General features: G+C 37.2%; 1 protein-coding gene across 2 annotated transcripts; it reads right to left on the bottom strand.

The window, feature by feature from the left end:
- Positions 1 to 678: 678 nt before the first annotated feature.
- Positions 679 to 11,009, bottom strand: LOC132145471 (CBY1-interacting BAR domain-containing protein 1-like). Of its 2 annotated transcripts, XM_059556540.1 has the most exons (9): positions 10,824 to 11,009; positions 9,984 to 10,218; positions 9,836 to 9,904; positions 9,520 to 9,621; positions 9,153 to 9,158; positions 8,811 to 8,915; positions 8,187 to 8,300; positions 7,283 to 7,402; positions 679 to 1,013 (listed from the first exon to the last, which is right to left on the bottom strand). In XM_059556540.1, the coding sequence occupies exons 1-9, from the start codon at positions 10,850 to 10,852 to the stop codon at positions 903 to 905; spliced, it is 891 nt and encodes a 296-aa protein (XP_059412523.1). In that variant the 5' UTR covers positions 10,853 to 11,009; the 3' UTR covers positions 679 to 902. The 2 variants fall into 2 exon arrangements, with proteins under 2 accessions (XP_059412523.1, XP_059412522.1); XM_059556539.1 differs by lacking the exons at positions 9,153 to 9,158; positions 9,520 to 9,621.
- Between the last annotated feature and the right edge of the window lie 15,215 nt (positions 11,010 to 26,224).

Here is a 26,224-nt window from a genome sequence, read left to right as displayed (position 1 = left end):
CGAAACGCCACGTACCCACAGACAAAGCCCTGCTACGACCATTCAGTTCACACTCCAAAGGTGCAGCCAATTAGAATTTTAAATTAATTAAATATTCACAAATGCTTAACACTGTGAATATATTGTATAGATACTTGAGATGCATGCATTTGATTTTCAGTGGACTTGGTTCTTAGTTCAAAGTGATTCCATAAACATACATTTCAATAATGTACATAGCATTTCAGTTTTAATTATGTGTCTTCAACACTTTTGCTTGAAGTCATTAATACACCAGCAGTACTGGTTACTGTTTCTGACTCATTTATGACTGACATAAAAAACTATGAGACACAATGATGCCGAACACAGGGTGGGTCAAATTCCAGGGGTTCACTATTGTTTGTGTGTATAACGTACAGAGAGTGTTTTGGTATGCTCACTCTGTAAACAGAAGAACAAATACACACTCAGACATCTGAGGTCATGAATATTGGCTATTATGTAAAAGCAAGAGCCAGCTTTACTGGTTCACCAAAATGCTCTAAGGCAAATTCTAACCAGATATATTAACCACAGAAACTGCTTGGCACTTTGTACACACTTACGTACGTACACACACACACACACACACACACACACACACAAACATATAGGTTGTTTTCAAATCATTAAAAAAGTAATTTCCTTTTTAAGGTGTTTTTCAGTATATATATAATTTTATAGTATATGATTTACAAGAGAGCAAACATTAACCAAGCACTTACCTTTACCTAACATAACTCAGCTATCATTACATCACATTTATTGATGGTGATGCAAATTAGTTTTATAATATCACTCATCTCCATTCAAATACTCTTAAATACAGTTCAGGAATGTCACGGTCTGAAAATATTTGATGAAATGGTAAAGAAAATATTTTAATGCTCATCATCAGTCACTTCCTCCAAATCATCCTCATCTTCGTCATCTTCCTCCTCATCCTCATCTTCTTCATCATCCCTTTTCCTCTGTCTGCTAGACGTTCTTGACTAGACAAGGAAAAAAAATCTCTCAGTTTTGGGATTCAACACAACTTAAGGGCCCTAAAAATTTGAATATTGTGAAAAAGTTCATTTATTTTTAGTTCTTTCAGAAAGTCTAAAATCCAGTATCTCAAAATATTTGAATATTTATGTTTGAGTTTTATTAGATGATCATCACTACATTATAAATTGAAGGTATCTCTTGTTCTTTGAATCCACAATAATGGTGCAGACTGCTTACTTAGCATTGGTCCAGAAGACAATCAATAGCTGGGTTTCCATCACCCTGCTTTTATGCGCATTTTGAAGTAATCGCATCAGAATCGAGTGATGGAAACGCTGAATTTCAATAAAAATGCCTTAATTTGGAAAAAAGGTTTTATGCTTGATTGAGGCAGGGAACTACACTGCGACCAAAATGGTCACATATGCGACCTTTTGAAATGACATTGCGACCCTAATTTTTATGGGGTCGCAAATGTATCACTGATTATTTTTGTACCTACCTTATGTTTTAGGCAATATGCTATGATTTACTATGAGCATTTATTAAAATAGAAATGTGTATTTTAAAAATAAGTTTTATAACGTGCTCTGAGCATTCAACACATCAAGTTGGCTTCAGCCCCGCGATGCTGGAAAGCTGAACTGAGCAGCTGGTTAGTCGTGCGCTGTAATCGGTGCGCACGAGAGAGAGAGCCGCGTCTCACGGACAGCAACACTGAACCGAGCTCTCCTTCAGGACGTTCGTGTCCTCCTGGACCTGAACGAACAAATACAAATAGCAGTTTAAACAAACAGAAAAAAAAAGAGCGAAAAGCGAAAGAGCTCAATTCAGCACCGCGGTGTTCTGGTGTTTCATGGCGCACGCAGATACGCGTCTCAAAGTCTTCTTGCTTTTGTACTGACAAATACATACTAAATTTGTCAAAATACCTGTCTTATAAAGTGTGTTCGAAAAGTCTGTGGTTATGTCTTAAGTGAAAGTAGATAGTTGGAAAGAAATCGGATGTGTATTATTATAATGGATGCACTGTCTCTTAAAGTGACCGCGCCTAATTTACTAGCTCTGCTTTCAGTTTCTTTAATGTATGAAAATGAAAGTAAATCACTCACTGGTCTTGACTGAATTACTTTGTAGTTTTAACAAGAATTTATCCACAGTCAAACTAAAAATCAGATATAATTGATTATATTGCTTTACTGGTGGGTGCAGGACACTAGTTCATTTATGTAAGAGAGTATAGCAAAATACAGCGAACTGTGACATATTATACCCAAAAATTCTTCATACTGTAGACTACCAGTGAAATTGATGAATATATATAAATATATATATAAAATTAGGGACCTGCATGTTTTGCTTAAGTGTTTCTTTCTTTAATTGCTAATGCAACCTTTTCACACCACAGACTAAACAAAATTAAGCATTGCTTGGTAATTGTTCAACAAAGTATTGATAGTTGTGTAAATATTGTCATACTAACAGATGTCTGAAGTTTTAGTTGATTCCATTACATATCTTTCTATCAGAGTTATCTGACATTATCAAGAGGAATTTGTTCTGACACAGTTTAACTCTTGAGTTCTTGTCATATTTTATTACCAATTTCTAAACTATAGCAAATAAACTGTGATAATGTGAGAAATGTTGAAGGTGTCTGAATGCATTTTGGTTTGACTGTGTATTTTATTTTACAGTGAAGACTCTGCAGTGCTATTTTAAATTAGTTTCTGGACACCTAAAAGCGTAACCATTGGGTAAATAGCACAAATAAATAAATATAACGTACATACAGTAAATATTAAACCATTTCAAACAGGGCCCACAGTACAACATGCACCAGGGCTCCTCTAACCCCAGCTACGGCCCTGGGTTAAGGTATCAAGATGGAGCAATGCACTGTGTGTAATGTAAGAAATAAATAAAGAAGGCATGTGGTTTAAAATATGGCAAGTAAAATAAAAAGTGTAGTTCCCTGTGAGGTGTTTTTTGACTTGTGCGAAAAGGTTTAATGCAAATAGATGGAAATGCATTTTGCGAATAAATTCCTCCAAGCGCATTACAAAAAAATTCGACTTTGCACTGGGACGGTAAACCCTGACTAACCAGCGGACCGATCTTATTCCACAGCATCTGAAATTTTGTTATACGGACATTCGGAAATGCCAGAGCAAAGTCTGCATCAAAGTATTTCTGTATAATTGACTCCCAGAACTGTTAAATGACTGTGTTCCCAAACAGTAGCATCTACCTCCGAAAGCAATAACTGCATTTATTGTGTTTTGTCTGCTCATTCTGAGGTGCAAGTAATTTATTATATAGGAAAATTATTATATTTAGTAGCTTCTCCTACTTTTCCTGGTGATGTATAGTGCCAGTTTATCAGTTTATTTGACGATTTTGTTCTCTTTGACTCGTTGGATGGAAACTGTGCTTGTTCGCAAATGTTTTGTGCGATCTTCCAATTCTGTAAAAAATTTGAAGATTTAACAAATTTAAAAAAGATTTAAAAAATTTTTATAACAAAGTTAAATACGCAACTTTGGATGGAAACCCAGCTATTGACACCCTCCACAAAGAGGGTAAGTCACAGAAGGTCAAACATTGCTGTATCAAAACATATTACATGCAAAGTTGACTGGAAGAATGAAATTGGGTAGGAAAGGTGCACAAGGAACAGGGATGACCGCTTAAGAATACTGTCAAGCAAAGCCGGTTTTAAACACTTGGGAGAGCTTCACAAGGAGTGGACTGAAGTTGAAGTCAGTGCATCAAAGAGTCACCACTCTCAGACGTCTTCCAGGAAAAGGGCTACCAAGCCACTTCTGAAACAGAAGCAACATCAGAAGCATCTTACCTGGACCACAGAGAAAATTAACTGGACTGTTGCTCAGTGGTCCAAAGTCCTCTTTTTAGATAAAAGTAAATTTTGCATTTCATTTAGAAATTAAAGTCTGGAGTCTGGAAGAAGATTGGAGAGGCACAGAATCCAAGCTGCTTGAAGTCCAGTGGGAAGTTTCTGAAGTCAGTGATGATTTGGGACAGTGACGTCTACTTGTGTTGGTCCATTGTGTTTTATCAAGTCCAAAGTCAATACAGCCGTCTACCTGGAGATTTCGGAGCATTTTATGCTACCATCTGCTGACAAACTTTATGGAGATGCGGATTTATTTTTCCAGCAGGGCATTAGCAGCTGCCCACAGTGCTAAAACCACTTTCAAGTGGCTTGCTGACCATGATATTACTGTGCTTGACTGGCCAGCCAACATGCCTGACCTTAATCCCATATGAAATCTATGGGATATGTTCAAGAGATGAGATGAGAAACCGCTGATCCAACGATACAGACGAGCTGAAGGCCATTATTAAAGAAACAATAGTGATTCAATAGCTTAGTGCCTCAGCACTCACTGATGCTGTCATTTGTGCTACATAGGGATGTAACAATTAACCGCGAGCTGGTTGAAAATGTATTCAAATATGTGACGATTCAAATCAGTTAAGATGCTAAACAAATCGCGATCCATTTGAGAAGGGTCTGACTGCAGACTTGTACTTGCACTCTCAGACTTGCACTCTCAGACACTTGTGCTTCCGCTAGCGACGTCACTTGCGGTCTTTTTTTTTCTTTTCTATTTATTGATAACTTTTTGTTTGAATCTTTCAACATTTTACAACAGTAGCCAGGTGGTGAAGACAAGAAAAAAGAAACTAAATTACAATGTCACTTGCAATCGCTACTTGTACTCTCCGCTACCTGTGACTTCACTTGCAATCAACACAAATCGTGCTTGTTGCCAATGGAGACAAGACGCTGCGGCGGTGATTAAACGATTAAAACTAAATTAGTAGGCCTACTACTATAATGTACAGGGTCCTGCAAGAAAAAGACAAGACAGGCAAATCCGTGGCCACAGAACAGCAGAATATGAACGCAATGCACAAAGTCTTTCGTTAAGCGTTTTCCTCCTGTAGAAAAAAAACAAACACTTAATATGGCATAATGTATTAGGATACGTTAAGTTCAATTAAAAGACCAAATTCAATATATAGTTATTATTTAATGTACTACAAGGCAGGCAGATGGCTATGAACACAATGCGAACGCTTAATGTGGCCTAATAACAGACTAAGATGATAAAAACAATTCAGTAGGCCTAGGCTATATGTCTTGTTGTTGACTCAACGTATATACAGACCAGCAAATATGAACGTGCATTATGAAATGCATTAAGTGATTTTAAAAGGATCAGCTCCGTACAGGCAAGCAGACGAGTACAGAACGCAGTGCCCTAAATTGTACATTAAACGTTTTCCTCCTATAGAAAATCATTATAAATAAAACACATAATGTAGCTTAATGGACAAAGACAGTGATATAAACGAGTTGTAGACAGTTTATTCTATATGGAAAAATGCTTAACGCGAAACTTTGCGCGTTGCATTTATTCACCACCACAGCTTCTTGTCTCCATTGGCAACAAGCACGATTTGTGTTGATTGCAAAGTGTCGCAGGTGGCAGAGAGTGCAAGTAGCGATTGCAAGTGACATTGTAATTTAGTTTATTTTTTCATGTCTTCGCCACCTGGCTACTGTTATAAAATGTTGGGAAATTCAAACAAAAAGTAAAAAAAAAGTGCAAGTCTGAGAATGCAAGTCTGAGAGTGCAAGTGCAAGTCTGCAGCCAAACCCTCTTGATCCATTTAGGGGTAGAAGTTTATAAGAATGCATGTCTAAGGGGAACTTAATGTCTTTAGAAAAGTTTAGATGGTATTTTTTCTTTTCATCTTGCCTCTGTATAATGCATATTAAAGTAAATATGTGCAGCACTGCTTTTTTTTTTTACAGTGGAAACCAAGGAAACACTAAGTGCCACCTGCTGGCAGAGAGTGAATCTGCCTCTCGTTCAGCTCATCTGCTGTTTCATGCAAATATTTGTATGTATAGTTTCACAAAACTGAATTCAAACCATTCTGTTTTTGCTTCAAATTTCGAAATTCTGAAATTTTATTTAGATTAAAAACTGCTGATGTTGTATGTATGCAGCATCTTTGTTTGGATCATGATTAAAATGCAGATGTTGCCTCTGATTTTAAATGGAAAGAGCTCAGATGAAGCCTTAGTTTGTTTATATGAAGATATTTATTTTATTTGTGTTACTTATTTATTTGATTTGGGGCTTGTTTAAAAATTTCAATTTAGTTTTGTTATTTACATTTACATTATATTAAAATTTTGTCATTTAGCAGACGCTTTTATCCAAAGTGACTTACAAATGAGGACAGTTAGAAACAATAAAAACCATTAAAAGAGCAATAATATGCAAGTGCTATATTAGTTTATTATTATAGCGTTATATTTCAATTTCACTAAGAAATTTGCAGCATTTTGTTGAAGCATTAATAAAAGGACACATTTAATTTATGATTTGTCTTAAATCTTATTTTGTAAAAAAAAAAAAAATAAAAAAAAAAAAATAATAATAAATGTGAATCGAATCATGAGTTGAGTGAATCGTTACATCCCTAGTGCTAAAGGAGCCCCAACCAAGTATTGCATGCATAAATGAACATACTTGAAAGAACTTGAACTTTTCTGTTTTGCAAATCCTATTTTTGATTAATCTTAGGAAATATTCTAATATTTTGAGATACTAAATATTTGATTTTCATGAGCTGCAAGCTCTAATCAAAATAATAATAATAAATAATAAAAAATAAATAAATAAAAACATTTGAAATGTTTTACTTTACATGTAATGAATATAGAATACATGAAAGTTTCACTTTTTGAAATAAGTTACAAAAAAAAGATGTTTTTTCCTGATATTATTATATTTGGAGATGCACCCCTAAAGTTCTGATTCTTTTTTCTGTGAAATGTTTTTTTTTACTTGCCATTAGGATGTAAGCTATATGAATTTCTTTCTTCTGCTGAACACAAAAAAAGAGATTTTGAAGAACGTGGGCAACCAAACAGTTTCTGGCCCTCACTGACTCACTCATTTTTTTTTTATCATACTACTGAAGTCAAATATTTGGTTATCAACATTCAACAAAAATATCTTCTTTAGTGTCACTTTAACATAAAAAAAAGGATTTCTCCACAAAGAAATGTGATATGACAACAGTCTTGAATTCAAACTATGCATTTGATGCATATTAAGCCATTTTTAAATTTTGGGTACTGACAAATAATGAAATAAGTTTGAACATTAATTATCCATCTAACAATAGAAAGTCATTTTATCTAAAATAATATAGCACTAACCTGCATTGTTCCTGATTTACTCATTGATGTACCAGTTCTATTTAGGGACAGTTTAGAATTGGCACGAACTACTTCTAATCCAGACTGGTAATCAGTGGGGTGCAGTGAATTCCTGAACACCTGTCAAGAAAAAAAAAAGGGGTCTGTAGACTACTCTACATATGGACCACCAGGAACCTAATGTCATCTCATCAACCCCCACATAATAAAACAATAACAGCCGAGTACAGCCGAGATACATTAAACAAGATACATTAAAAAGAGAAATGAGTCAACACAAACTAGTACCACATACTGTGTTGTAGCAACAGAGAACCATGTCATTTAGATTGGGGAAAAACATTTACACACTCTGTCCTGCTGAGGGTAAGCCAACAAACATTGTCACCTCAACTTTATTAACTCCAGTTAAATATTACAGGAAGAATATTTATGACCTATCTCTATATGCTCTAGCTGTGTCTTCATAAACCTGTCCTCATGTGCCAATATATGACTATTACTAGTTTACACATCCAATTACAGGCAAAGTTCAGACAAGAATGAGGAAACGATTCCCAGAAAATCCCTGATGAAATAATATTCATGTGATTTTCTTCCCCCGGCAAGTCAAGGAAATATGTATAAAAAACATTTTGGCACGCCAAACTATGAATTCATAAATGAATGCATTAGCCAGAGTGAACATTCAACAGCTGACTGAACATGCTTTGCAAGATGCCTCTATGGTTCTTTTAGCATCAGGATTGGAGGAGGCCTTTATACCCCAGCTACCCGAGCTTTCATCATTATGACAACAGGGGGATCGCAGGAGGAGAAAGAATATAATTTGATTAGACATTAAGACAGACAAGCTGGAACCAGCAGGACTGCCAGAGCAGCGGTGCTGCTGCAGAGCGCTCACCTCAAGGTCTCCTTCCTCATCCACATTCTGAATGTGCTGGTAGGCAGTTGTGTAAATTTCCAAAGCCTTGGCATGGAATGTCATCTCCACTGTTACAAACTCACCGAGAATTTTCTGCATCAAACACATGAGAACATCAGTCTAAATAGCCATTTCTGTGAAGTAGCTTTGAAAGATTTTGAGCATCATTAGTATTCTTCAGTGTCATATGATCCTTCAGAAATCATTCTAATATGGTGATTTGTTGCTGAAGAGACATCTCAATTCTAAAGATCCATATTGAAAACAGCTGCACTGCTTAATTTCTTAATGGAAGAGGTAATAAATAAAATAAATCTTAACTGTCACTTTTAATCAATTTAATGCATCCATGTTGAATAAAACTATTAATCATAATAAAAAAGCTTTAATGACATAAATGTGGGTTTAGTTTTAAACAAAGTAAAGTTTTCAGGGACTCGAATTTCGTATTACAGTATGTTAGATTCTGTTTGTATAACAATATATAAATATACTTTATATTATTTTTGTATAATATACAGTACAATATTAAAGCTTGTTTTATCCATTCACAAAAATACATTTATTTCTTTAGTAAATTAGTCATTGTTCAGTCTGAAGGACCTTGATATCACGAATCTTCTGCTTTTCAAAGTCATCTATTGTCTCCTCCAGCTGGCGAGTCGTGCGTGTGGCATCCATCGTGGCTCTCTGGAGTTCACTCTCAGCCTTTCGTGACACAGTAGACAAAGAAATGTAAAGCACAAAATGCTCTTAAGAAGCAGACATACACGATCAGCTCAGCAAGACGTTTTGAACTGAGAAAAATAAGAAGACTCACATCAGGTTGAGTATAACTGACATATTAGTGACAGACTGAGTTGGACCTACTTGGTTTTAACAAAATTAATTCAAAGTAGTTAAAATTATAAGATAAAATAACAGTTCGTTGCACACAAGTCCCACCTGTGACTGAGGGAGGCTGTTAAGGTAAGTATCTTTCAGATTATTTGACATTATAATGTCTAGTAGGGCTGTCGATGCTTGTTAAGTGTATTAAAAACTGTTAAAAACTAAACAAATTTCATTCAGAACCGTATGCAAATATGCTGCAATATGCAGCATTTTAAGCAATATTAAAATGACAAATTAAACAACATATCATGCATTTAATCTATTAATTTGTTTTAATTGGTTGATTGACAGCCCTTATCTACAGGTAAATTTGAGAACCGTGGCATCTTGAATGTAAAATCCGTCAGACCTACTCTTCTGCTTCACAGCTATGTGTTTTCAGCGAAAGAAGAAACAATAACATTGGACTGTAGGATACAATAATCTGTCTGTCTGAGGGGTTTCTCTGCCTCATCCTTTCAAGCTGCTGCATCTGCTTGGCCTCTCTGTTCCGTGCAGTCTGCGTCTGCTTCAAGTCCTCCTGTGCATACATTTGATAAAATCACAAAAGGCTGGTAGAAAAGAGCACTCTAGGTCTTAGGTTTTGACCTATGATAACAGTCACGGTATGTCATGCTTACTCAGAATGTGATGCAATGCTGCCCTCATGAGATCACTGGGGTAAGGTCATTTGTATATTTGAACTATAAAGTATAAATCCTTTTATCTGAGGGGGTTATAGAGAAAAACCTTACCCTTTTCGTTTTGACAATATTCCCATATGCTGTCAAAGGCTCTATAACTTTCACTTCCAGCCTCTCTACCTGTGAACAACAGTATGTGTTTGTAGATTAGTAGGAAACACAAATATGCTTAAGTACGTTTTCATGGTATTAAACACACTTCTGCTTGTCGATAGTCCTGAATCTTGGCCAGCTGATCTGCAAAATTCTTCAGTCCAAGTTTCAGGTTCGGTGTCTCTGTGTCAGCATAAAGGCCGACTTCTTTAACCAGAAGGTCGGCTTTGTCCCGCAGTCGTGCAGTTTTACGGACGTAAGCAGAAAACAGTTGGCAGAGATCTCCGAAGTGCTTCTCAACATTGGTGATGTTCTCTTGGATCTGCTTGGTCTGGGTGTCTCTGTAATGTGCAAAAAAAAGAAGAAAATAAATAAATAAGAGAAAAATTAAGATGATCTGATCTGAGGTATTGTTGTTCATACAAATTAGACTACAGGTTTTGTCTTCTGTCAGCATGTTAAAAGGGTTATATGTCAGAATAATTGTGCAAGAGAGGAACAGACAGTTATAACAAGAATATCATGACATTTAATTTAGGTAAGTGTTCTTTTAAAAATGCCATTTTCCGTCGCAGGTTGTTCTTGTCTAAAAATTCGACCAACGTTTATCTGGCATGAGAAAACAAAAAAATTAAATGTTGTAAAACAAAACTAAGCAGACATGTCTTAATAATACACTGAGGACGCTTCACGTGTAGCATCTTTTATCCTCTTGTATCTTGGAAATGTCCAAACATGCTATACTGTTAGCAATTTTATATTTCGGTTACACAGTTAATTATGCAGTTTCTGTTTTAGTATATCGATAGAAAATCTGCTTATGTATTTACAGTCAATGATATTATAAAACACGCACTAGCTGATGAACTAACGTTACTGCTTGTATAATTTAGCTTAGCGTTACGTTAGCTGGCTAGCTAGCTTCCCAGCCGTGGACAACTATTACCTCGCTCTTGCATCAGGAGTGCGGCTCATGATTACTAGAAACCAATATCTATATATATGTATTAGTTAAAAATAAAATCTCAAGAGATCTCTTGACGTATTTAAAAAGCTAAAAGCTGTTTTGTGTCTCTGTGCTGAAGCTTCAACAGGAAATCTGAAAGAACGCCATCCTGTTACCATGGAGCTAAAGATGCGCCCTCTACAGACGGTTTCATCGGGCGCACGCGCCTGGATCTAAGTTAACTTCCGGTCTGTGTTGTGTGTATCGGTCTGGCTGCAGTGCCTTCTACAAACGCAGTTAAAGTCAATGTGATGAGTAGACTGAAATTGGGGTCAGGTGGTTGTGCTGCGGGATGTGTTTCCCATACATTTATTTATTTTTGGAGACTCGCCACAATTTTAAAACTGATCGATTTTCAAAAAGGCTTCGTTGAATAAACATGAGTAATGTACTGCACGTTTAATAATAATAATTCCTTAAATTTATATGTTTAAATATCAAAACGAGGCACAGACGTTTTTATATCGCTGTATTTCTGAAGGAAGACTTGCATGTTATATGCCTGATAAAGCAGCGTGTGATCGTACGAGCTCTGCTTTGTTTACAGCTGTTACTGGGGAAACCTCTATTTCTCGCCCTTTATGTCTATGCTTTAAAACATCTCCTGCTGGCAAAGAATGAATTTGCATTTTCATTAAGTCCGCCTGATCCACGCGGCAAACATATTTTGTTTGTTTATCAAAAAATATCTACTCTAGAGGGACTTGGCTGTTGTTATTGAGTTGGTACTATTTGGAAGTCTACCAGAAGTTAAGTTAGGTCCACAAAAGCGCGCATGCAAAGTAACGTTTGTTTATGTTGTTATCGTTGAAACCGTCTACAGGCTAATAAAGGAAACACAAAACAAAAATATTATACTAAGATATTGCTCGAGTCAATGTAATTAAATGGTCTAAATGATGTTAAGATAAAATGTTTGCCAAAATAATATAATATAATATAATCAAAATGAGAATAAAAAAATAAAAAAATCATTCCTAACGCCAAATTCAGGTTTTAGAAATGTGCTTATGAATGTAAAATTACCAGAGATTTATATTTGTTTCATAATACAATATTTTAATGTTCACTTATATACATCCCAAGATGTGACAATGTTTATTCTTTAAGGTTTTAGAATTTTAACCTGAAAAGTCCATTTGAAAATGACCATAGCCTTATCCATTGTCATTTTCCCCTCCTTGCTTATATGTTTAATGTATTGCCCTCTGTAAATGAATTTGATCATTATGTCAACAGCATGAAAGCACAAAATCATCTGCTGGATTTGCATTCCTTTTTACTTATTTTTACAACAATTAGACTTTAATTCCCTTCTTAACATACACATATGGCATACTTTAGCGATTTTATTGGGCTTGTAACATTGCCAAAAGCAGACTTCATGATCATTGAAAGTAATGGGAATTCAATGTGATGCGCTCATGAATGTCACCAGCTGCTGTGTCTGCGCCTCTGTGGAGAATGTCCAAAAACCTTCATTATCATGCTTAATCATCCATGGAATTGATCCCACTGTAACAGATTGCCTGTGTAAAACACATTGCGCTTAGATGTGTGCACTGTGCACTGAGTCCTATTTAAGAAGTCTAAAGCCCTAAATGGTCACTTACATTGTTTTTTATCACTGGCTGTTTGCACGGACAATAATATTAGTGCTTTGGTCAAATTCTGACTCTAAATGTCATGTAAACACATTAACCTGTCTGTCTAGAGATAATATTCTGGTTTTAAGAAATCTGAATCTAACAGATAATATATGATGCTTGTATTAGTATGAATATTTTTGGGCATGTAAAAACATGTGGCCCCCGTACAACCATTATAGCTGCACACAATAAAGGAATGTGTTGATTCAGTTACAGAATAATTGTATGCTACATGTAGAATGTGCTGATTACGTGTATACAAAAATATTTGAATAGGTGTAAAGCCTGTAAATTTTTCTTCCAAAAAAAGGAATCAATAAGAATAAAAATAAATTTTAGAAAGGGATGCTAATTTAAACAGGTTTGTTGTATGATAAACCTTTATATAACGATACAATTTTCGTCATAATAGCTGACCCATATGTGCCATTTTAAGTAACACTGCAGATGACAAACCACAAATATTTGGCGACTAATATAGCTTAATAGAAATTAATGGTGCAGTTTTAGTCTATGGTTGAGTGCAGTAACATTTATTTTCCACTAGATGGCAGCCAATATCTTTCTTACCGCACTGACAATTCTGTTCGGATAATCTTGCTTTTCCTTTAAAGTTGTCTTTTCTGTAATATAGATGTTTGTAGGTTACAGATGAGGTATACTGTGATATATATGTGATCATTTCTGTTTGGATGCATGGAATAAATGAAATGGGATTAGATTGCAGTCAGTGTTGGTAGATTTAAAGTGTATACTACTGGTTTCATATTCATATGAAGTGAGGAACGAACAGATGTTTAGAGCACAGCTTTCTTCTTCTTCTTCTTCTTCTTCTTCTTTCCCCTTAGATCTTCAGTTTTCACCTTGTGGAAGTTGCCCTCAGCCCAAAAAAAATCCTGCATTGTTTGCCTGGTGAATTCATTTGTTCTGGAAGATTGTGTCCTCTTAGAGACAGAGCCTGACTGACTTAAGGAACAGATGGTGTTATTACAAAAACACCAATTAGCGGGAAGTGGGTTGCATCAACACAACTCTCTGAGCTTCGAGTTGGTGGCCGTCTGTGCTGTGCTGACAGGTTATGTCAGAAAGAAGTGTTCCTGCTGAACAGATTGGGAATGACATATGTCAGGAGCCTTGGCTGTCTAGGGCCCAGCGAGAGAGGTATCGGGGCCTTTGAGCATTGCTCCTGTTGCCTGCAGGTGAGACCTCATCAGTGTTGTGCTCTCTAAGGGTGTCAAGTCATCTCTACGGTCCCTGCACCCCACCAATCACCGGCAGCAGTGTGTCCGCCCGGCTGCCTGCTTCTGTCATTATGTGCTCTGTGGAGTCTGTCAGCAGCTACATGAAATTAGAGCAAAGCCTTCTGCTGATTACCACTTCATTCTGCTCTCATTTAAAATGCACAGCCCACCTTATGCTGACGCCTTTCGTCCTGCGTGATGTCAATTAATCTAGAAGAATGCAAGAGTTTCATTAACATGCAAACAATACCCTCTTAGAAATCATTTCATCAATGTGTATATTTGAATCTGGTTCATATTCTGATTGCATATCGGTCCCAAGATATCTTCTTTCACGTCTTTAAATGTGGTGTGTCTCTTTAAAGTCTGTTGTGTAGTATACTTAGATCTGAAAAAGGTTTACATGCTGAAACACATCTTCTGCACAAACTAAAAGGGGGAGACCTAGTTATCACATGTTCTACTCATAGACTGTATAAAAACATGGACGTAGTGTCAGTGACGTCCCCCTTAGGTTTCTGAAGAGCTTTTTAGAAACTCAAAGTGGGCGGATGCGGCCGTCGCCATCTTGGCAGCACGTCACTCCCGGATAATCGAAAATTGTGAAAAAAACTGGCGGTTGCTGAAACCATGCCCACCTATCTTGACGACAGTGTCAGCAGCGGCAATGTACTTGTCACTCAAGTGGCCACGTCCTTAATTATGCAGAACTTTAAGGCTTAATATAATTTAAACGGATGAGTTATAAAAAAAAAATCACCCCCTAACAGTTGTCATGAAGGGCAAAATTAGCCATATAGACCAAAATAATTTTTTTAACTAGGCTGTAAACTAGTTTTTTTTCTGCTGTAAAGTTGGGCATTTTAACATGGGGAGTCTATGGGACTGACTTCCTTTTGCAGCCAGCCTGTAGCGGCCAGTCGATGAATTACAGTTTGTCACTTCCGTGAGTGACATGACATACAGCCAAGTAGGGTGACCCATACTCAGAATTTGTGCTCTGCATTTTACCCCTCCAAGTGCAAACACACAGCAACGAACACACCTGGAGCAGTGGGCAGTAATGACAAAATTGGCTTCATGAGAGAGAGCGGGAAGTTGCCGCTTGGTTTTACCCCCCATTTTTGAAAATTACATTTAAAGACATGCCTATAAAAAATGTTTTTGGACATTTTTCATCATTACTAGCCAGCAAAAAAAAAATTCAGTTCAACAAACACAGGTTGAGACTTTGTTGTGGGCAAGTTGATGCAATATGTGACCATGGAATACAAAACCAGTCATAAGGGTAAAAAAAAACACATAATCTGCAAGCTGAATAAATAAGCTTTCCATTGATGTATGGTTTGTTAAGACAAGGCAATACTTGGCCGAGATACAACTATTAGAAAATCTGGAATCTGAGGGTGCAAAAAAAATCTAAATATTATGAAAATCCCCTTTAAAGTTGTTCAAATTAAGTCCTTAGCAATGCATATTACTAATCAAAAATTAAATTTTGATATATTTACAGTAGGAAATGTACAAAATATCTTCATGGGACATGGTCTTTAATTAATAAACTAATGATTTTTGGCATAAAAGGAAAATCGATAATTTTGACCCATACAAATTATTTTTGGCCATTGCTACAAATATACCCATGCTACTTATGACCGATTTCGTGGTCCAGGCTTGCATATGTGGTGTAAATAGAGAACACCAAAATATATAGCCCACACATGGATAATGAAAATAGGAAAAATCATATTTCAGTCCATGCTTTTTGTGTTCATGTTGGCCTACCATCTTCGCATTTGCGTGCAAAACATTTGCAATCCCTGACAATATTGTGTTCATGCACAAAAACACTGAACTATACTTTTATATATATATATACTTTTTATATTATTTCTAACAATTGTTTGTTTGCTTGCAAAATTTTGCATTCCTCTGAGAAACTTAGGGTTTGTTCGAAAAGTTTTGTATTTCCCTGATGTATTTACTTCACTTGTGAAAACAGAAATGTAAGTTGTTATATAGCCAAATAGCCTATGCATTTGTCCACTCACAAAAACAATATATCCTAGTTGTTTTCCTCCCATCTCATATTATTTTATTTGCTCACATACATGAATCTTGTGTGAGAGAATGCAGAAGTTTCTTTGGGGAACTAAAACTTGGCTGGGGACTGGAGGATTAAAATCAATGAGTACAGAAATATATACACAGTTCACTCCTATACTTATGAATGAGGTGGTGGAGGGTGAGTGGGGTGGGGGGGGTGGGGTTGACTGCACCAGTTGCACCCCACTAAGGACGGACCTGGCATGATAGTGCCGCCTTCTAAATGAAAGAGCCAGTCGTTGATTGGTAAAGTCATGGCATCACTGCAACAGCCATTAGAAGCTCTGGTTGCCATAGAAACCTGAGGCTGGACCATAGATTGAATAAAAACATGGACGTATTGTCCGTGACGTCATTGGTAGTTGGAGCGTTTTTTAAGCTCAAAGTGGGCGCAGCGGGGCGTCGCTATCTTGGCAGGGCGTCACCGCGTGTCACTTCTGGATAATCGAAAATGGACAAAGCGGCAGGAGCTGGTTGCTGAAGCCACGCCCACCTAGCTCAATGGCAGTGTCAGCAGCAGCAATCCACCTGTCACTCAAGTCGCCACTCCCCTAAATTATGCAGAACTTTAAGGCTTAATATAATTTACAGGTGCATCTAAAAAAATGAGAATATCTTGGAAAAGTGCTTTATTTTTTGTAATTTAATTAAAAAAAGCTATAATTCTGATGGCTACGACTTAACAGCTTAGGAAAATAAAAAATTCAGTATCTCAAAGAATTAGAATATTCCATTTCGAGCTTGATTAGTTTGATTAATTTTGAGCATAAATACTGGGTACCTCTTGGGCTAGTTTAGAACATGCAACCACAATCATGGGATTTTTGTTTTAATTTTGATGGTTATGATTTACAGCTTAGGAAAATAAAAAATTCAGTATCTCAAAAAAATATTTTCTCAAAGATCAATCAAAAATAGATTTACAAAACAGAAATGTTCAAGATATCCAAAGCAGGTTTAATTATGCACTCAATACTTGGTTGGGGCTCCTTTTGTATGAATTACTGCTTTAATGCGGCATGGCATGGAGGCGAGCCTGTGGCACTTCTGAGGCATTATTGAAGCCCAGGTTGCTTTGATAGCGGCCTTCAGCTCCTCTGTATGTTTGTCAGATGTTACTTATCTTCCTCTTCACAATACCCCATAGATTCTCTGTGAGGTTCAGGTCAGGGGAGTTGGCTGGCCAATCAAGCACAGTAATATCATGGTCAGCAAACCACTTGGAAGTGGTTTTGGCACAGTGGGCAGGTGCTAAAGTCCTGCTGCAAACAACGACAATCTTCCCAAGGCTGTGATCATCCCTGTTGCTTGTGCACTTTTCTCTACCACACTTTTTCCTTCCAGTCAACTTTCTGTGAATATATTCAACCAAGACCTTGGGCACTGTGCAGCCCTGATGTGCCCACCTGGACATAGTACTCTCTTTAACATCAATGAATCCACCCTTAAGGAAGTCAAAGAGGTCATTAAATCTGCCAGAACATCATCAGCACCGGCCCCAGTGGAGTTCCATACAAGGTCTTCAAACATTGCCCCAGGTTTCAGGAATGTCTTTGGAAGATTCTAAGAATCATCTGGAGAAGAGAAAGAATACCTCAGCAGGGAGATATGAAGATGAGGTGTGGGTTCCCAGGGAGAAGAATGCAAGTAACATCGAGCAGTTTAGGACAATCTTCCTCCTTAGTGTTGAGTGAAAAACCTTCTTCAAGATTGTTTCCAATCGTCTGATTGGATTCCTCCTTAAGAACTCCTACATAGACACCTCGGTGCAGAAGGGAGGGGTCCCAGGGTTTATTGAACACACATGGGTGGTGACACAGCTGATCAGGGAGGCACATGAGGGCAAAGGGGACTTGGCAGTGCTGTGGCTGGACCTTGCCAATGCTTATGGATCAATACGGTGACCCATACTCAGAATTCGTGCTCTGCATTTAACCCATCCAAAGTGCACACACACAGCAGTGAACACACACACACCATGAACACACACCCGGAGCAGTGGGCAGCCATTTATGCTGCGGCGGCCGGGGAGCAGTTGGGGGTTCGGTGCCTTGCTCAAGGGCAGCTAAGTCGTGGTATTGCCGGCCCGAGACATCGAACCCACAACCCTAGGGTTATATACATTTAGTGGCTCCATCCAAAGGGTTTACTAAAGACTTCTGTTTGTTGTCACTTATTTGAGAAAAATACCCCATCATAGCATGGCATATACAGTATCATGTGCCCTTGTCACACTGTAAGTAGCTTAGGTAAGAAAGTGCCTGCAAGTACATAAATGTGCAGATAAATTAAGAAGTGCCATGTAATTCTCCTCCATACCCTTAAAATTGATCGTACCTTTAAGCCCACTCCACAGAAGTGTCATGCATGTATAATTTATTTATCCCACATTTAATATTAATATAAACCTTTATTGTGCTCCGTCATTCTTTGAGCCAGATTCCCCACCCTGTATTTTTACCTTAATGCATCTCAGAGCCGGTGATGCTGCCAGACTGTGGCCATCACACACACTCAAACAGCTGAGTACATCTTTACTGCACGTTAACCTCTTAGCTGTAATAGACTGCCCCCCCTAAACACACAATATCTATCACTTCCCTAGAGAGGCCATTTTTGGAGTGCTTCCAGAACTTCTTGCTTTACCTGCTAATTGAGGATGACTTCAGACTCCAGAAACACTGTACAGTCCTCTGAGGTCTAATGTGTGTGTGTGTGTGAGGTACAGTGGCATGAGCAATAGATCGAAGGTGTTTTTAAGTCATCTTGAGGCACATAATTTTCTGTATTTCTCTTTTGCATTGCAAAAAACGTCCTTATGTCATCAATATGCAAATGGATAAAATCGCCAAGAGTGCAGCTTTGTTTCCCTGAAGTGCATTCGTTAGAATCTTTTAGCATAATTGATTCTCAGCACTGCAATAAAACTGGTCATTTTGTGATGCTTCTAAGCCCCATGGGTATGCAGTTGGAGTTCATGTAGTAACTTCCAGCATTAATCATTAAGAAGTGTCCATGCCTGATAGACAGTGTTTGGCCTCCTGAGACGGACAGTCAGCCTACTACTCCAATAATTGATATCTGTATAATAACAGGGCGACATTGGTTCGATTGACCGTCGTCCTTTCCAAATGTTTTCCGATAAAGACTGATTTCTGTGGCTGGTCACTTCTGTTATTTGAGACATTTGAGCCATCAGTTTAAATGCATGCCTGTATTTACAACATTCAGAATAATTATTTAAGATGAACAATATATTGGCATCATATCTGTTATCAGTGAATTATAGATTTTATTTAAATGATATTGGATGTTGAATTGTTCATGCTAATTGAGTTTATTTTTACATTTAGATCAAATGCTCATCTTTGAAAACATTCATTAGTTAATACGATTGTTAGTTTTTACCAAATCTCAAAATGAATAACATAATGTTGTGATGCCTAAATTCACCTGTAACATATTAAATGACTGGTTTTGGTTTTTATTGTTATATTTATTTAGAGGAAATAGCTAAATAATTGTAATATCGGCCATTTATCATTTATTATCATGCATCCCTAAATATTAGTTTAATATTATTTTCATTTTTTTGTGGTGTTGTTTTATGTATTGAAATTTTTACTTTAAGAATTAAAAGTGGATTTTATGTTATATCATCCATTAATTCTCCAAACTGTTTCATTTTATCTTATATTTCATTACTGCTTGATAATTAGAGTAATTGAAATTGGGTAAAAATTAAGATTCTTTAATAAAACCAATAAAAGCAGATGTGATTCTCTATCTCTTCATGTGGGGGTAATGTTTGCATTTTATGCCGTTCTCCTCAGAAAGACTGGAGGGAGATGGGGGTCCCAATGAAACCCATCTTTTATTTTCTAATTAAAATCCTCCACTTTTTGCTCAGGTGCTCCACAACACTTCGACGGAGAAGGGATTTCATGATGTATTGCTGCCTTGCAAATAAAAATGGATCCATCACCTCCACCAGCCGTAACCCAGATGGCCAGAAAATTGGCTTTGTGTAGAGATGTGGATTCAGGCATGAATATTAATAGAAGACAGATGTAAACGCATATTAATATCCTTTCACATTTAGGACAGCCTGAAAATTATAGTGCACTCACTTGGGGGAGAAGAAAGGTTGCATCTGGAAAAAAGTGTTTTTTCCTCCTTTTCTTTTTTCTAATGTGATGCCAGTCTTTTGCTGTGCATGTTTGTGTATGCAGGTCAAGTCCAGGTGTGATATTTTGTCATCTGCTGTCATACTGTACAGTACATGACATATCCGAACACAGAAGATTACAGTTATCAGAAAATGTATAATTAACTTGAATTTTGTATACTATACATGCAATATTTCTCATGTTTGCAGTCTCCTCTTGTGTGAACTGAATGAAGAGAAGCGTCACACCCAGACACAAAGGCAGATGGTAAGGTAATGTGATACTGTTTTTTTTGGAAACAAAAGTTATTGCTACATTATGCATGTACTATTTGCATGTGTTTTCTCCAAAGAAAAGACAGTACTTAAATGATTTTGATACACGATGGCCAAAAGTATGCACAATTAATTATAGCTTCCACTCTTCTGGGAATGCTTTGTTAGAACATGGCAGCAGGGTCTGTTCACCTTTGGCATTTTAATATTAGTATCTGAGTGTGAAAAAAACAATATAAAATAGACAGACAAATAAAATGAGTTTAATATTAATGTGTGGATAAGTGTTTTAAGCCTGAGTTGAGTTTTACATCACCATTAGATGGCAGTAGTGCTCCTCCTGAAACAGCTAATGGCCACTGTGAGGTCTGCCTTTTTGTGTTTTTCTTTATGCTGTATTTAAAGGGAAAGTTCACTCAAAAATCACATCATATATCATCATATATTCACCCTTACATTACTCTAAACCTGTGCTCTCTTCTATAAAACATAAATGTTTTTATCACTGTCATTATTTGGAGAATAGCAGCTTGAACATTCAGCTTTGAAGATTTGGTTGTCTATCCCATTTAAAATCACCATGAAATTAAGACCCGTCCTACATTTTTTTCCTTGTTCAACAAGCCCTTCCATTCAGACATACACCACAAATGGGATGAAAAGTCGGTTCAAAATCATTAATGTGTATTCAAAATGTGTTCTCCTTGTATTAAATTAATACCCATGTTACAAGTGTGAAGTCAAAGGTGTGAAGACAATAAATAGTTTTAATGGACATTAATAGTAATGATGGAGTGTGAATATTGACTGGTGGCAGAGTGAACATGGCAGGTCTGAGGTATCAAGACAATTTAACTCCCACCTTAAGATGAACCAGAAGGCTCAATAAAACCCAATTAAGCAACTAGCCTCCCATTTCCTCGGCAGTTTTACGAGCACATTTACATCATGGTGCCCATGAGACTGAGGCCACAGTGAGAGGCTACTTCAGGAAAGCTCTTATGGACAGTGTGCTGTATCATAAACATAAGGAATTACTGTTTCTTTGTGTGTGTGTGTGTGTATGTGTGGTCATGACATTGTTTTAGCCTTAATGCAAATCAATGTGCTTAAAAATAGATGCAGATTCTGATTTCAGATAATGCATGGTTGTTGTTGTTTTTTTTATTTCAGATAATTGTGTAGTCATGAGAGGTTTCATAGATAAAGTATGCAAAAATTATAGTAACTAGTCCTTTAAGACAATGGAATGTGAACATGAAGCTCAGTATAAACAGGCTGAATGATCAGCTTATGTGGATAAAATGATATTAACATGAAGTGTCTTTTTAACATTTATATTTGTGCCCATAAGTAATAAACCATTTAATTTCTAAATCACATATTTTGTAAAATTGGCCCTTTTTTAAAATGGTTGTATGTGCATAAATTATTAGGGTTTGGCATCAATACAGATTCACAGGCTCTTGATTTGATTTGATTCTGATTCACTTTGATTTACAGTTAGAATGGCAATGGCATTTTCTAATGGTGAAATAAAACCAGCACACTCCTTTCGTTCATAGCACCTCCCTAAAATCATAAAGTAAATATTTATATTTCATTTGATCTATTTTCACTTGTTTCTCAGTTCAATCCACTGATAAAAATATATATTTTTAATGTAAATTAATGCATTATGTTTTCAAAGTCAGTGAGTAAACCTGTTAAATAATGTGATCTCAGCATTGACCAAAATAATCGTTACTTTTGATTTTTGCTATAATTAAGCAGCCATATTTCAGACTAAGTAAAACCTGGTCTTTTTGAAATCTTCAAAAACAGATGCATTTGCATGTGAATCAGGTTACACTGGTCACACTCTTGTGTTTGTTTTTGTATCGCACATAAGCATTAAATGAATTATTCAACTGAAGTCCTCAATTAATCATAAAAATCTTTATTTGAACCTGGCAAGACTAGTATGGAATTATAATTGAACTACATTATAATTGCAAAGTGTACATTACACTGTTGTGACATTGATATGCTGGCTCATCAGTAAACTTCTCGATCAATGACCCAATCAATTTAATCAGAGAAGATGAGTTTAAGACATAATTAGGGATGATCCTTTGTGCTTCCATTTCTTTGGAAAATGTTTTGGGCTTGAGGCTTTGTTGTAACTTTTTCAGTTTGAATATGATAATTCAGAAGTAAAGGTAGCATGTTTTTGTATCTATGCAGAAAAAAGGACAAAATAATGCATCTATCACAATTTTTGTAAATCTCTATCCCATTTTTGGACTACCAAACCTGTTTGGAAGCCAGGAAGTGAAACACAATTCATCTTTCATGGCTTGGCGTTTGTGAAATATGTATGTGCTGTAGCACAAAGACATGTTTGCTGAAGTGCCCATCTAATATGCATTACATACAATTTGACAAATAGCTCTTAGGGTGCGATTGCATCCCGGTCCTCCCGCTAGCTAACAGAGCACACAGCTGGACAATGTCTGGATAAATTACACGAGTGAATAGCTTAGTGACCCACATTTTCGTATGATTTTTGGCAGAGGAAATGTAAAGGAATATAGTGGAGCACAGTGGCAGCGGTTGAATGATCATCAAAACAATTTACAGTGAAAATCTTGAATTGGCCAAGTGCTTGCTGACAAATCCCTAACAGAAGAAAAAACTTAACTCTAAGTGTTACAAGCAGGTCTTTCTTCCATATTTACAGACCCTTTTACTGCTGGCAGAAAGGCAGAGAAAGAAAGGAGGTGTGGTGTGCGCCTGATTGTAGATCTTAATGACAGAATGGCACACCATGCCTTTGCCCCAGTGCTGGGCACACACAGTACGATTGCTAGTCATACGCCTGGCACAGACGGCAGCAGAGATGGCTGGCTTGTGAGCCACTCTCATAAAGGCAATCTGTCTCAGGCTCCCATAATCACCATCTGTCATTCCCCTGAATCAATAGAAATGACAAACGAGCACCAGAAGCCCTGCTGACAGGCACAGAGGGCAGAGTGCTGGCCAGAGCTCTCTGGATCTTCAGGGGTGGATCTCATGTTAGAGCAGGTCAACATCACTGCATTCCTCCTGGGTCTGCAGACCTGCTGAACTCTGGGGGGCCTTTATGACTCAGTTCATTTAGTAATTAGTTTAGTGTTAATGTTTTGGAATAATTCAGGGTCAAAGCAAATCAAGTTGTTGTTGACTGTGTTTGACTTCAACTACTGCACTTTTGTGTCCTAAGGATTAGTTTTCATTAAAACTAACAGATTGCCAAGTTTTTATTTTTACAGTAGAGAGCATTGTGCCAGCAACACCAAGGTCATGGAACTGATTCCCAGGAAAAGCAAAAACCGAAAAAATATGCATCTTGTATGCAATGGCGCTTTGGATAAAAGCATCTATCAAATGCACAATTGCAAATGAAAATGCAATTATGAGGGTCACGTTGATGAGTTGTTGTTGTTTTTTAATGTAAACATTTATTAGCAAACATTATGAATAGGAATATCTCATGTAAATGTTTTAAAAATTATTAGTATAGATTTTTACACTAATTATGACCATCACTTGTCACAGATGTGCCACAAATTAAGATTTATTAAAAGTTAATGTGCCAAGGAGACACAAATGACAGTGAACAACATACTTGAGGTGAAATTTGAGATAGCTGAAGTTGCATAAAATGCAAGGAATGCAATTTTATTTACCATTTAATTTCAAAGTCCAGTGTTAAAATGTCATTATCAATAATGATATCAAACTGATTTTAATTTAAATTTTTTCTTTAAAGTCCATATGGCCAAAAATGAAGAATTAAAGACAAGTTGAAGAGACAAACTTGGTAACCCTTGTTCTTCGAATTTTATATTTATGTTTGCACCAGTGCATTAGCATTAAAAAGGTAAAAACTTTTTTTAAAGACTTAATTAAATATTTATTGGTAATACTTTACAATAAGGTTCCATTAGGTAATGTTAAATAAGTAATGCATCAACTAACATTAACTAACAATTAGCAATACATTTATTACAGTATTAATTTTGGTTAATGTTAGTTCATTGTCATTGTCAGTTCATGTTGCTCAAATCCATAAATAATACAGACAAATTTTAATTGTAATGATTAGAAAAAAGTGTCAATTATTTAATCAACCAAATAATGTAGCATAAGTGTTGTTACATCTCAAGATAAAATGTAACTAATCTGTTAAAGGCCAAACTAGACGTAATCTCCAATGTGAAAAACAAGTTTCTGTTTTATGTGTTTAGAATAAAGCCTAATAATGCATACAAATGCATCAGCTGTTCATTGCTAAAGTCATTATTTACATGTGTTATTGAGAGACCCAGAAAGCAGGGAAAACTTCATATAGATAGTTTCGAAATGTTTATAGAATCAATACAGTATTGGGTTATCTATTATAGCTGGAATCAGTTGCTTTAGTTGTACAGCTCCATCATGTGTGCAGTCTCCAGGGAATAACCAAATTACATTCCAGTCTTCTCATCACAGCCAGATTTGTCTGCGCAGGCCTCCGAAAAGCCGCGTGCCATGACAGAGCCCCTAATACCCCCGAAGGTGCGCTGCATTGATGAGGAGCTTTACTCCTATACATCAAAGCGATTGTGATTGACAAAATAGTGTTAATGCGCCCATCATGGTGCAGGCTTGTGGGCTTACAAAGCCTCAAAAACCTCAAGATTGAATCTGAACTGGGAATAAAAGACACCAACGGATGATATATGGGGCGAGCTTATCACAGCTCAGACCACTAACAATATCTAAGCGTCCAAGGACTTGGATCCACGTGAGCACGTTCACCTTCACCGTGGGAACGAAGACGCACACACTGGCATTCGGATTGCTTGAAAACAGCACCTGCTCCTCCATTTGAAAACTATTTAGGGAGGCATCAAACTCTATCAGAGCAGGTTTGATTGCGGTCGCCTCTTCACAGTCCTCCAATCACTCAGTGAGTCAATTAGCCCCCGCCCTCTGCAGCAGCCCTCCTCAGTTGTGTGCTTCCAGCCTGAGAGGGAATCCATTCAGTGCCACTGAGCAACACCTGAGACCCCCCCGGCCCTCTTCTCGGTCGCCTGCCCCTTCCACTGGCTAATAGTTTGGCTCCAAGGGCAAACAGCGCACAATGGCGTTCAATTCCCCCCATTGTCCTCCTTTACTTCCATTGAGGAGGCCCACCAGTCACTGTTCCAAAAAAGCCATTTAGTCAAAAACCATTGCAAGGAACCGAAGGTAAACGCACTCTGCGACCGTTGCGGTGGCGTTTTAACGCAGCCATCTGGTCGTTTGCGGTGCTTTATTGTGAGAAAGCAAGCGGCGGCCACGTTTCGCCATCGCTTCAGGTTAGCCCATGCTCACAATTGGTTATTTATTCAGGGCTCTTTTGAAATAATCGAGTTGACACATCTGTCAGATGGCGAGGGAAGGAATGCTAAAAGGTCATGGGGAAAGATACCAGCTGCTCCAGACGAACCTTTCCTGCCTTCAAATAGCACAGTCATTACACTGGAACAGATGGGGTCCCTGAGCTTTCATTTCAGTCTTCAGGTACAACGACACGAATGCAAGGTCAGTTTAAGCTGTCTGGCGGTAAAACTCACCATCCCCCCTTAAAAAACACAGAACTCCACCACGTCTAGACAACACTTGCGAGTAACAAGCCTGCCTGGATCTGTTTTCATCAATGCTATGACATCAAACAGAAGAGATGATGGTAATTGGTTACTGCTTCATTCATAATTTACACAGGGCTTTTGACGTGATATGTCATCCAGCGAGAGTGTGTAAAAGCATTCTTGGTGCCTGAGGCTGAGCTCTGCAGGCGCCCTTTGATGATCATACAACATATTAAAGACCTGTACAAACAAAGGGGTCTTT

Source organism: Carassius carassius, chromosome 8, assembly GCF_963082965.1.
Source record: "Carassius carassius chromosome 8, fCarCar2.1, whole genome shotgun sequence".
Lineage (NCBI taxonomy): Eukaryota > Metazoa > Chordata > Actinopteri > Cypriniformes > Cyprinidae > Carassius > Carassius carassius.
This window is presented reverse-complemented; position numbering and strand designations above follow the sequence as displayed.